Consider the following 12853-nt stretch of genomic DNA (forward strand, 5'->3'; position numbering starts at 1 on the left):
GTCTTGGGAGAGAGGCTGGAGTGGGGGTCGGTGTGGATGTGGGAACCCGCGGGGTGTGCCCGACAAAACGGACGCAGGGACACGGTTGGGAAGAAGGCAGTTTGGAGGTGTGACAGTGGGTGTGCTGCTCTTGGGGCTCAGTGGAAGCCTTGGGGAGCAGAAGGCAGGGAGGGTTTTGACGTGTTCCTAAAGCCCAGGGCGAGATGTGGGTGATCGGTGAGAGTGGAAGTTGTAGGGACAGGGACCCTGGGGATGGGGTGATGCTCGACTCTGTGAGATGCCCCAGTGCTGCAGCCAAACTGGGGGTGTTGGAAGTATCCTCTGTCCTCCTGCTGAAGCGCTGCTGGCTTTCCCCTCTTGTGTTAGGAGAGGGCTTGGCTGCAAGTGGGTGCAGGTCACAGCTGAAATGGAATCTTGGGCAGCATCTCCCCTTTTCTGCTGGAAACSGAGCCCTGCGCAAATGGGGCATTGAGCAGCATCACGCTGTGAGAGCCAAGGAGCTTAAATGGCAGTGAGCCTCTGGGCAATATTGTATGCATGGGAATTTCTAGGCACAGCATTGCCAGGCTCCCCAAGCAGGGAGGTCAAGAGATGTGCAATGTAGTGYTTGAGTGTAACAGAAATCTGTTGTCATGAGTACTCATTCTCCGAGTACTCASACCGTGCTGTGTGCACTGCATTTCCTGACATTTCTCTGCAGGGCAACAGAGGAGACAGCTGCAAGACTGCCAAGCAGCCAAGGAAAGGCTGAAATGCCCAARTGCAAAGTAAGTTAGGAGGATGTTGGGCTTGTTTGAGATGATCTGTAAAGGTCTGAGGTATAGCTGACTCTCCCCACTGCCCAGTGTCTATCTTCTCTGACCTGTGTGCAAAGAACCAGCTCCTGCCAGGGCCTTGCTGTCTGGGCCCTGGCACCGGTCTATAGTTACTTGCAGCAGGAGCAAAGGGGTGGTTTGAGTGCTGACATTTCCCAATKGCTGATGGTGTCTCTTCTTTTATGAGTCTCTGTGAAGCTTTTCATCACAGCTCCTGGCTCTGGCAGAACAAGCCTTGCTGCTAAGAACTCAGATTCGGAGCCAGATCTTGAGGAAAGGGTGATTAAAGTCTCACCACTGGTTTTTAGTGACAGCTTCCAGTGGCCTTTGGGATAATTTAGAATGAGGAAGGAGCATTTTCAGCGCACCTGGCAGGAAAATGTGATGCAAAGAAGCAGTATCAGAGTTACCTGCTGCACCAGGCAGCACTGTGACCTGCAGTGTGGCAGCAGCATGGCCTCAGCTGTCTGTAGCACATGGGACAGTTTGGGAGCGTCCCTTACGTGCCAGATCACCACCTGCAGGAATCATTTTGATTAGCTTTGTTGTCCGTGAAAGTTTTGTGACACCTTTGGATGTTTTTATGGTTTGTGTTACTTTTCTGTTGCCACACAAAAAAAAAAAAAGAATTAATAGTATGTGTAATGGTAATATTCCTTGACAGATTTTTGATTTCTGAAAGCTACTCCTAAGCTCCTGTGTCTGAGACAATCAGCAGTGGGTTAGATATTTAACTCTTTTCTGTTTTTCTGATGGCAGATAAATTACCTGATAACTTTGACTTTTACAGACCCTTTTCAAAGGACTGGACTAATCACCGGAATCCACACTTAGAATCAGTTTCTAAACTCAAACATGTAAGTAGGAAGCTTTTGAGTCTTTCATGCTTTGAGTGAATCTGGSCAGGATGGAGTCCCCTGTCATGAACGATATTTTATGGTTGTTTAAGGAATCACTGGCAAAGGTACCAGCAAAAKCAGGTTTAATATGTAAGGGAAAGCATGACAAAGTTCATTGTCAAGGTTCACTTTACTACTTACTGGATGATTAAAGCAAATAGAACAAAAAGYAAGCTAMAATCTAAAATCAATCAATCTAAAACCAAAACCAACCCAGAAATTATTTGTGTGGAGCCTGGGGGAGTAGGCAGGGGAAGGGAAAGGATGGAGAAGGTTAAGGATAAAAAGGTATAAGAAAGGTCYATTGAGTCACAAGATTCAGAGCAGACTGCCTTGCTATTCTGAGCACTGGACTTGACCAATAGTTTAGGCCTGAAGGTTTTAACAACACTTAAAACTTAACAGYGCTTAATAAATAGGTGAAGTTAAACAATTTAACCAAGGATTCATATAGAATTTACTGTAGCACAACAGTAACTTGCTTACAGGCCTGACTTAAAAATCTTAAGTACTTAGAGGAAAGCCACTTTCATAGTACATTTGCTGTAGCATACTTATACACACATAGACCTAAAGAGTTTCTACAGGGTATATACCTGTGAAAAATTCCCCTCAAATTCATGTCAGTGCCTTTGTGTCTTAGCAGGCAAAGRGTTGAGCCTTAGGGAGAGGGAGTATCAGCCAGGGTCTGTTGACATCATTTGCTCTTTCTYCAAATACAGCAAACATGAGAGTTTGCTGGCTCTGAGATGTTCTGCTCAGAGGGAGATGCTGGTCAAAGCCCACAGCAGTCCAAGAGAGCTCAAAGGATTTCACTCAGGACTGCTCCTTATAGGATCACAAGAGAATGTACTTTAGTCATAATAATTTTTCGTCCTGGCTGTGATTTGGATCTGTAACTTGCTTTGAAAATCACATCCCCTAGTCTGTGTTGTGAGTTCCCAGCTCCAAATGGGGGRCATACTACAGATTGCTAAATAGCTATCAATGAGCCAACTCGTTCTTTTTCAAAGGAGTTTAGCTTAGTTAGGAGTTTCAGTCTGGGAGACTGATCCTTTGCCCATATCCTGGAGGGTGTTGTTTTATTGTTCTATTGACAACTGCTTTGTCACGTGACTGTCCCCTGGGCCAACTGTCAGGGTGTGACCAAGCTGTGTTTTCCTTGGAGCTGAGGGCTGCTTTATCTCTCCAGGCTGACAGGAACAAGAAGAATGCTCTTGGGAATGTCATGGAGGRTGCTCAAGGGAATGGCAATCTCAGAGCCAAATCCACACAGCACGCTGGCCACACTGCTCAGCAGAAGCCTTCAAATACATCCCAGAGAACAGCAGGGATGCATCCAGTGCAGCCAGGGAAGAAAGCAAAGCTTCCTGCTCCTGCACAGTCCACAGGCAGGCTCCCATCTTCAAGCTCTGGTCACTTAAATCCAGAAAGAAACCAGAAGTCTGCACAGGAGACTGTCACTGCAGCAATACCTCAGGTGGGAAGTGACCACCCCCCTTCTGGAGCACCTTGCTCCCTGAACGAGGGGCTGCAGGACAGGCTGGTCTGCCACAAGGAAAACCTCGACCCACATGGCTCCACTCGCCCAGAGCTGATCAGAACTTTGCAATCTGATGGAAGCAGTCTTGGGAAGAAGAAAGTCTTGGCCCACAGGCAAAGCTCAGCCATAATGTCAAGGCCTGTTTTGGGTCCAAAAGACAAAATTAGTAACCGCCAGGCTAAGGAAGAGGCAGTTCCAGATAAATTCAGGAAAATGCTGCCAGACTCAAAGAGCGTATCTCAAAAAACAAGTGTCAGAACTCACCTGCTGCAGCACTCTCAGTTCCCTCCTGCTTCTGCTAATTTGCTACATAAAAACCCAGGGATAAACCAGAGAAAAACTACTACAGTGAGGCAACCTGTAGGAAAGCCACCTGGTACTGCTCCAGAGAGAAGTCTTAAGCACCACAGCCAACCTCTCCCAGTGAGAAGATTTCCCACCAAGCCTCCCACCTTGGACAAGCCCCAGGGGACCACAAACTTGAAATCCAGCCTGAACCCAAGTGTCACTTTGCCACGGCCAAGGCCCATGGTTAAGGAGGGGATGGACAGAAAGAACATGAAGGTGGTGCCTCCTGGACACACAGCAGCATCCCAAGGGACAGGCCACCCAAACCAGTCTCGCAGCATACACAACTCCAAAACTCGTGTTCAGTCACTGGAGAGTGATTTGAGGAGCAGGAGAGATCARCTTAAACCACTGCTCAGCATGCAGGCTAGGCGTGTTCCTCGGACCCCRTCAGCTGCAGATCGTAAGTAAGTGGCAGCTCGGGCAGCCTGGGTCCTGCCTCCAGCAAACWGCAGAGTTTAAAGGGTTTGACAGGGTGAGCCAGCACCATCCTGCTGAAAATGGACTCCGAAGCCTTTTATCAGCAAAAGCTTGTTTGGAGGTTGATGCACTGAAAAAGAAAGGGTTGGGGATGATGTTGGGTGGCACCCTGGGTTCCTCTCCCACTGATTCAGTGAGCAGAAGGCCAGTGTGTGGCCACTCTCCTGTTTTTGCCTCAAGGCTTACACTTGACAGTGTTTTCCTTYCCCAGCCTAGAGCTAGATGTGGATGTGTTTCTGAGATAGATATACTGATTCTTTTTGAGCAGGGGAAGCTGGCTAAARGGGGATTCCAAGGAAAATCAGCCAGCTCTTGCCATTTACTGTCTGCTGGGGTGGTAACTGTGATCTCTTTGTTGTTGGACAGGAAACAGCTGGAGGAGTGGTTGGCATCCAAAGGCAAGAAATACAAGCGGCCACCGATGATGCTGCTTCAGAAGCAGGAGGTGAAGCCATCCTGCAGAAAGGTCAAAGCAAAAGAGAAGCAAGAGAATCCAGAGCAACGCTACCAAATGAAGATCAACAACATATTAACTGAGTGTCTGAAGCTYGTTGAGGAGGTGGGAATGGGAAAGGAGCTGCTTGAACAAGCTGCTTCTCTCCTGGAGCATGCCAGGGGATGAGGGTCATGTACCTCCAGTAGCTAAGAGGGGTTGGGAGCAAGTGTGCAGTTGCCAGAGGGAAAACATAGGAAAATAAAAGTCATCATGAAGTCATGGGTAGGCTAAAGGCATGTGATGAAAATGGTCAAAAAGGACTGTTGTGGTTTAACCCTAGACAGCAGCCAAGCCCTGTGCAGCTGCTCACTTGGTTCTTCACCAGCAGATTTGGGGAGAGAATCATAAGGGTAAAGCTAAAGAACTTATGAGTTGAGATAAAGACAGTTAATTGGGAAAGGAAAAGCTGCACACACAAGCAAAGYAGAACATCAACTCCCTGCTTGCCATGGCCAGGCAGGTGTTCTGCCACCTCCAGGAGAGCAGGGCACTGTCACAGGCAGTGGTGACTGGGGAAGACAAACAGCATCAGTCCAAACATCCCCCCAATTTATAGACTGAGTATGTGGTCTGGAATATCTCTTTAGTCTGCTGTAATTACTTCTCCTGGTTGTGTCTCCTCTCAAATTCCCACACATCCCCAGCCTCCTTGTCACTGTGGCAGTATAAAAATTAGAAAAGGTCTTGGCCCTGTGTAAATCCTGCTCAGCAATAATGAAAATACTTCTTACCATCACTGCGTTTAGCACAAATCCCAAGCACAGCCCCATACCACTGGGAAGGAAATTAATTCTACCCCAGCCAAAGCCAGCCCAGGCCTGGTGTGTGTCACTGATGGTGTCCTGGAACCTGGCAGTGCAGTCTGCAGCAGCAAGCCAGGCTGATTGAGGCACCTCGAGGTAGATCCGTGGTGGCTSTCACAGCTTGAGTTATGGCCCTGCTGGGAACACTGACTGCTAGCCCTGCTCCAGGGTTTACTGGCCCCAATTAATGCCAGCACTGGAGTCTATCCCTTGACACCCCCTGGAATACCARACTCACTTACCCAAGGGGAAGACAGAGGCAGGACAGTTTTTATCTGCCCATGGTTATGTAGACTGGCACACCCAGGCTGCTGAGACCCTCCTGGAGAGCATTGGGAGCTGTGGTCAGGCACAGGCCACTTCCTGCTGCACACACTGGTCCAAGCCATGGACACCTTTCTCCAGGCCCTTACCCTTCTCCTTGCAGGGTGTCCAGGCAGAGGAGCTCTCAGCAGTGCTGTCCCTTGTGCCCCAGCCAGAGAAATTTGCCAAATTCTGGATCTGTCAGGCAAAGCTGCTGGCCCGGAATGGCCCCTTTGATGTGTTGCAGCTGTACAGAGAAGCAGTCAGCGCTGGGGCTGAGGTGAGTGGGGCACGCCAGCTCCCTGTGTTCCCTGCCCCTGCACTCCAGGGCTTCCTTGAGATCCAGGGGATTCCAAGTTTTGGAATGACTTTTTCACCAGTGGCTAGTGCTGCTAAAGTCCTTTAGAGCTGCCAGTCCCATTCCATGCTGCAGGATGTGCCCATGCAGGGTGGGCACCTGATGGATCCCACTGGGTARAAGGGAATCCTGCAGCCTCTTCCTGCTGTCCTCAGCACAGTTGTGATGCAGCAGAACCCTTTCCTTCTCTTCTGCTGTAATTCTGATCTCCATTCCCATGGCACACCTGCCCTGATCTGTGTTCTACTTTTCCTGCAGCCAGTTGAGGAGCTCAGGGAAACTGCTCTCAAKATGTTGAAGGATGCAGGCCAGACACTGGAAGGTAACCTGAGCACTGGGGGGTGGGCTGGCTGCAGCATGGGTGGGGTGTGGGGGCTCCCTGGTGTTGTAGGCCAGGAAGCAGCAGGGTTTACAGTCTGTCCCAGCACCTCGTGTCCCTCTTGACCTCCATGTAGACAAAGTGTTGTGAAAGTCTGGAATCCTGATCTCACAAATGGGACAATGTCACTCTGCCAGGGCTGGGGAGGCTCCTGGCACAGCCTCTGCAGCCAGGCACCCTGGTCTGTGTCCAGAGTGTCCCTCCCCAATGCCCCTCTCTGCAACTGTGTTGGCCTTTTCCCCTCTCCTCTCCTTCCAGGAGAACAGACCAAGGACCCCATTCCTTGGGAGCTTATGACGCCTTGTCCAGGTGAGAGACAGCCCGCAGAATCAACTCCAGCCCTGGTGGGGAGGCCCCTGACCTCCCTCCCCATCTCAGTCAAGTTACAGGTTACATCTGCATCCAGGTAAGGTTCAACCTCCTGCTCCTGGTAGCACACACCCTCCATGCCAGTTCTTCACAGGGTTTACCTAAGGCTCTTGTCCTCTCCACAGAGGAAGGGAGCTCCTGGAAGGCCCRGAATTGAAATTTCTGACACCCGTGCGGCGCTCGCTACGGATTGAGCGGGCTGGGAGTTACTACCCACAGATGCTGAAGGACCATGACCCYGTGGTGTCATCCCTCAGTGAAATCCTGGATGCTGAGGAGGAGACTTGCTTCTTCTTCMGGAAAAACAAGGCTTTGCCAGAAGTGACAGAGCTGGAAGGTTTGAGTTCATACCCACCCCCTCAAGGGCTCCTGAGCGGTTCCCAGCAGGGGCAGGCTCCCTGCCCACCGTGCTGCCTCATAGAGGCTCCACTGACTCCTCTTGCTGCCCCCCAGATGGAGGGGGGAGGAGATGGCACACAATAAGCCAGTTTCAAATATCTAAATGCTGTTTTTAAAATATATTAAAATTTGCAGTTGAGAGGTGTGTGGGCTTGTGAGTGSTGTGGAGACACCAGCTGTGTTTCCTGGGCTTGTGTCCCCCAGGACTGCCCTMAGCTCCTCAACCATGACACATGCTCCAGTTTTCCTGTCAGTTGGATTTCAGTGCTCCAGGCACCTCCCAGTGTTTGGAACCAATGTCCTGAGGGATCTGCTCTGGAGCTGCCTTGTGCCCTACCTGGGCAGTGTCTGGATGTCCCCTTCTGTGAGGCAGATGCACACTCCCTATCTGGAGGCTCTGCCTGAGGGGCTGGGGGACCTGCAGCACCCCAGCAGCTTCTGTGCAGGCCCCAAGATTCACAGCAGCACCGAGGGGTGCAGAGGACCTTGGAGTGCAGCAGGCTAGACCCCCAACTCGGGGACACAGTTGGACTCTGGGGACAAACGAGTCCTATCAGTGCACTCGGGCCCCCTCTGCTGCTGGCCCTGCGCTTGGAGCAGGCAGTGGCACAAGGTACCAGGCAAGAGGCTGGTGAGGGGACTGGCAGGTGGTCTCTGCTGGGAACAGTGCCCGCACAGCAGCTACAGAAGGTGTGGGAGCCCCACAGTCACCCACCCAAGGCCCAGCAAGCAGTGGTCCTGTCCCCATCACGTTCTTTTGCCTCCTCTCCCCCTCATGCATCCCCAGCCATGGCTCAGCACTTCTATTGAGTCACAAACACTGGAAGAATTTTCAGAGCAGTGTGGCAAAGTTCTGGCATGGGGCTGGCTCCACTCTGGAGCATTGCTACCCTGGCTCCCTCTGCAGAGGTGCAGATCACCTTCTGCCCAGGCCCTTGTGCTTGTCCCAGGTGCTGGACAAGGATTTGGGGACTGTCCTTTGCCCCCGCTCCCCAGCTGCAAGGACAAAGCAATTTTCCTTTAAAAAAGCCAATTTTATGTCTCCACAGTGCCAAGAGTTTTGAGTATCTTTTATAAATACAAAGGGGTAGAAAAAAGAAGAGGGGAACAGCAGATGAAGGGGGTTCCCGGGGAGCAGCTGTCACCTCCACAGCCCCACCTTCTCCACAGCCCCACCCTCTGATCAGCCCCACCCTCTCCAGAGCCCCACCCTCCCCATCCAGCCCTGCCTGCCAGTGCTCATGGCCAGGCCCAGAGGCTGAAGGGGCAGGAGCAGCCAGGACCCTGACTGCTGCAGTGGGGCTCCCAGTGATGCTGGGCAGCCCGTTTGCCCTGGCTGTGGGTGCCTCAGGCTGGCAATTGAGCTGGTGGCAGAGATATGAGTTAAAGGGGCACCAGCTGGCACGCCTGGAGAGAGGGGCCCTCTCCTGGCTCTAGGCAGAGGCAGGAGAAGGTCCCAGCTGCCCAAGGACAGGTGTGATAGAGGTCGTGGGTCAGGGCCACCAGCCATCCTGTGGCCACCAGAGGTGGCAGCTGACCACGAGTGGCTTCCATCTGGCAGTGCAAGTGGTCCAGGGCCACCGAATGCCCTCCCGTGGGGCAGGCACCTGCCATGGCAGCAGCTGGGGTGTGGTCAGGCTTCTCCATCATCCTCCTCCTCCCCACTCGAGTCCTGGGGGACCTGAGACAGTGCAGAAGGGGCTCAGTGGGCACAGGACCCCGAGGACATCAGGGTGGCAGCATGCCCATGTCCTTCTGCCCCTCTGTTCCCTGGCACCCACCTGCTGGCCAGGGTTGCCATGCTGGGCCAGCCAGGGAGGAAGGGCGGTGACCGCATCCCCCGAGTCCAGGCGAGAGTGCTCCACCGTTGACTCGTGGGCCATCTGCAGGGGTGGACAAAGCTCCCTGAGAGAGGCTGGCACCAGGCAGCCCACCCAACACCTCTGTCAGCCCCATGCCCCCTCAGCTAGGGAGGGAAACTGAGGCACAGTGGGTGAGCAGCAGGGGCTGGGGGCTGCGTACCAGGACAGGCGGTGCCCGGAAGAGGTAGCTGAAGGGGTAATAGAGGAAGTTGATGAAGGAGGCAGCATAGAGATCTGCATAGCGCATCAGCTGGTTGGCAAAGAGCGTCTGACGAGAGCCGCAGCGGAACAGGCTGCCCATCTTCCCGTAGCACATGTCCATCTCGTGTGTGACTTTCTGTGGGCGGGCAGGACAGTCAGGGCACTCGCCACCCACACGGAGGAAGCCGTGGTGGGGTGACAGCGCCCTGGGCGTCACCTGGATGCGACGCTTGATGGAGCTGATGTCTGGGCGCTCACTGCTGCCACTGTCCAAGTGCCTGGAGCRGAACAGAGCCGGCTCAGAACTCACCAGGAGGGGTCCCCATGGGTGCTGCCAGCCCTGCCTGTGTCCCACCCCAACCMACTCACTGGTACAGCTCGGCCAAGAAGAGATCCAGGCTCCGCAGCTCCTCAAACAGCTCTGCAAGGCAACGGGGCCAGCTCAGCGTGGGAGCGTCACCCACTGCTCAGCACGACTGACACAGAGGGTCAGGGCACGGCCATCGAGGGGTGCAGGAGGCTCCAGGCCACCTCCCCTTGCACACAAAGTCTGTGTCCCCAACCGGGCACTGCTCACCGCTCTTCTCCGTCCAGACCTGCAGCTCACGGGCCAGCTCAGGCACCACCAGAAAGGTGCGCCAGCCCTGCCGCTTCTTGGATTTGAGGATGTCCCCGAAGATGTGGTCCCCCATGTACAGAATGTCTTTGCCCTTCACGCCCAGGAGGTCACACACCACATCAGAGGAGCCTGTGAAAGCCAAGGATCAAGATGAGGGGTGGGCATGTCCCCCTGTGCTGCCCACAGAGCCCGGACAGAGCCCAGCCGGGCACTTACCACCGGAGTAGACGGCACAGTGCTGGAGGGGGCCGGTGTACGTCCCCATGCGCAGCTTCCCTGTGTCCTGCAGGATGGGGACACTGTTACCTGTGCCTGCTTGGTGCCCAGCCAGCTGTGAATCCACCCTTCTGTGCCCACAGGAGCCCCCTCAGCACCTAAATAGTGCCCRCCRCCCYGCCCGGCCCCGCAGCAGSGAGGGGTCCCCACCGTGTCCACTTGGCGCAGGACGGTGCCCTCRGCAAAGAAGAGGGGCTTGCGGGTGTCCACCACAATCAGGTCGAAATAGGACCTCCAGGGGCGCTGCGGGACATCGGCCTGTGGATGACCGCCAGGGAGGGGTCACAGGAGCACACTGGTGGCACCCTGCAGCCCTCACCCAGCCCACAGCAGGGACACACTCACCTTGTCCTCATTGCTGAAGTCAAACAGGTAGGACATGATGGCCTGCAAGGACATCCGGCATTATCTGCGGGCAGCAGACCCTGCCTCTGCTTCAACACATCCCCTCTGCCTCCCCCATCCAGGGCAGGCCAGGCTGGACCCGGTGGTGGGGGCACAGACACCCCCTACTCACATCAGTGTAGGTGTAGTCACTGTTGGTGGCCAGGAAGACCTTCCCCACCTCCTTCATGCGGCTCAGCAGCAGCGGCACACGGGGCTGGTGAGGGGCAAGTCAGTGAGAGCCTGAGGAACTGACAGAGGGGAGCGGGGCAGGGAGGGGTCCCTGGGGGTCTGCACAACTCACATCCTTCACCACGTATTTCTCCAGGTTCTCCAGTGTCTTCTCCTTGAGGCAGCCCTGCAGAAGGGATGGGGTAGGGCTGGCCAAAACCTCCCAGGGTGGGCGTGTGGGGCAACCCCAGCACCCTCAGCACCCACCACCAGCAGCCCCCTGCCCGCTGCACCCACAGAGAGGTGGACGTGGTCCATGGCCTCGCGCACATCCTGGAACATGCTGAGGAAGGACATGAAGAGGTTCCCGTGCTTGTAGCCGGTGTCGCAGCTGCAAGAGTCAGGAATGAAGGGGGTCAGGGGGYTGCCCTGCCAAGGAAAGCTCTCCCCAAGATTTCTCCCCTGTCCCACCCAATACCAAGCCCCCACCCACCACCTYGCTCTCACTTGACGTATCTGGAGCAGTTGGTGAAGAAGTCCACRAGGCAGGCATACAGGTGGGCCTCTGTGGGGGAGGGAGGGGGCTGTCAGAGGGGGTGCGGGGCAGGACAGCACCCCATGTTGGTGGGAGGGCTGGGATGGTGGGATTCTCACTCACCTGTGAGGTTGAAGAGGGTGTTGAGGATGTGGAAGCGCTTCATGTCATCCCGYTGGATGAACTTGTTGGGGTAATAGTGGAGGATTTCGGCACTGGGGAGGGAGCACRGAGCTGGAGTCCATCCTTAGGGACCCCCAACACCCCCTGCCCCTCGGGTGGGGGGTTCTCAGACTCACCCCTTGAGGAAGCGGAAGCCATGGGCACAGATCAGCAGGTTCCCGTGGGAATCCACCTTCAGCAGGTTCCCGTAGAGAGCATCGAACACCAGCCCCCTGTGCCACACAGCTGTCAGCGGGCAGGGGGCTCGCTTCCCCTCCCCTCCCGGCCTCTGGGACCCCCTCCTCAAACTCACCTCGTGGGGAAGGTGGGRTCGTACTTGTAGGCGAGGATCTCAGGAGGGTACCCAATGGCAACGAGGTGCTCCAGCAACAGGGTGAAGGCCAGCTCCTCGTAATCAGGGGACTTGTACACTGCAGAGGGGCAGGGGGTGTGGGCAGGGGCTGAGGGGATCCCACCACCACCCCACCCTGCCTTGGGCCCCCCAAAACGCACTGGCCAAGGTGTAGTCCATGTCAAAGCCAAAGCACTTAATCTTCTCCAGCGCCAGGCTCCGGTTGACGAAGATCCTGGGGATGACCACGGGGGAGTTATGGGGTGAGGGGAGCTTTAGGGCTGGGGGTGGCACAGAGGAAGACGCGTGGTTCTGTTTCCCTATCCCAGTCCCCAGTCAGTGCTCCGGGAGGGTCGTGTGCCCATCCCAGCCCAGGGTCCTCACAGCAAATTACTGGAACAGAAAACTGGGGCTGTAGAGCTGGAAATAGAGCTGGGGGGGTGTGGGGGCAGAGGGTCTGCAGGGCAGGGAGGGGGGACAGTGAGTGAGCCCCACCTGCCCCCACCCCGGCCCAGGGCCTCTGCCCCCTCCCGACACACCAAGGGTGTTCTCCCGAACCCCTGAAGGCGCCGTTTCTTGGGGTCCTGCCCCCCTCCCCATCCGTCCTTCCCCAAGCCCTCGCCCCGCATCCCCGAGCCCCGCTCGCCCGTCCCGCGGCAGTCTCAGCGCACCGGTGCTGGCAGTCCCTCCGCAGGGCCCTCGGGTCGCCCTGCCCCGGGCCCCGGGTCGCCGCCGGGCCCCGCTGCCCCTCGCTGCCCATCGCCACCGCCTCCGGCCACCTCCTCCGGCCGCCGCCGCTTTAACGGAGCCCTGCGGAACCGCCCCGCCCCGGCCGGGCCCGGCCCCCCCCGGGCAGCGCAGCCGGGACGGACCCGGGACACCCCAGGCAGTGACCCCCAAATGGGGCAGTGACCCCCAAATGGGGCAGCGATTCCCCCGTGCTCCCCCCACGGTGTACCGACCCCTCCCCACGCACACGGGGAACGCTCCCCGTGCCCCACGAACGGGGGTCCCCGCTCCCCGGCGGTGTCACCGCGCCGCCCCCACCCCCCGTTCCCGTCCCCGGAGCCCCGGGCCGCTGTTTGCCCAGCTGGCACCG

At 55.9% G+C, this 12853-nt stretch overlaps 2 protein-coding genes across 3 annotated transcripts; one reads left to right on the top strand and one right to left on the bottom strand.

Annotated features, from left to right (window-relative positions):
* The first annotated feature begins 203 nt into the window (after positions 1 to 203).
* On the top strand, positions 204 to 7658 carry CKAP2L (cytoskeleton associated protein 2 like). Its single transcript, XM_057385691.1, has 9 exons — positions 204 to 216; positions 692 to 767; positions 1606 to 1672; positions 2907 to 4012; positions 4452 to 4644; positions 5812 to 5967; positions 6304 to 6367; positions 6683 to 6830; positions 6919 to 7658. Exons 1-9 carry the CDS (start codon positions 204 to 206, stop codon positions 7274 to 7276), a joined length of 2181 nt encoding a protein of 726 aa, XP_057241674.1. The 3' UTR covers positions 7277 to 7658.
* A 583-nt stretch (positions 7659 to 8241) lies between these two features.
* On the bottom strand, positions 8242 to 12542 carry LOC130585275 (cytosolic purine 5'-nucleotidase-like). Of its 2 annotated transcripts, XR_008966580.1 has the most exons (19): positions 12426 to 12542; positions 11916 to 11989; positions 11716 to 11833; positions 11540 to 11635; positions 11364 to 11455; positions 11213 to 11270; positions 11003 to 11096; positions 10839 to 10892; positions 10668 to 10751; positions 10496 to 10537; positions 10301 to 10408; positions 10091 to 10157; positions 9833 to 10003; positions 9625 to 9676; positions 9473 to 9533; positions 9215 to 9391; positions 8974 to 9075; positions 8403 to 8873; positions 8242 to 8351 (listed from the first exon to the last, which is right to left on the bottom strand). XR_008966580.1 is itself a non-coding variant. In XM_057385700.1 (18 exons), the coding sequence occupies exons 1-18, from the start codon at positions 12512 to 12514 to the stop codon at positions 8826 to 8828; spliced, it is 1587 nt and encodes a 528-aa protein (XP_057241683.1). In that variant the 5' UTR covers positions 12515 to 12542; the 3' UTR covers positions 8242 to 8825. The 2 variants fall into 2 exon arrangements, 1 of the variants encoding a protein (XP_057241683.1); XM_057385700.1 differs by having other exon boundaries at positions 8242 to 8873.
* Between the last annotated feature and the right edge of the window lie 311 nt (positions 12543 to 12853).

Source organism: Malurus melanocephalus, unplaced genomic scaffold, assembly GCF_030028575.1.
Source record: "Malurus melanocephalus ecotype Western Australia unplaced genomic scaffold, MMel_1.1 scaffold_856, whole genome shotgun sequence".
NCBI lineage: Eukaryota > Metazoa > Chordata > Aves > Passeriformes > Maluridae > Malurus > Malurus melanocephalus.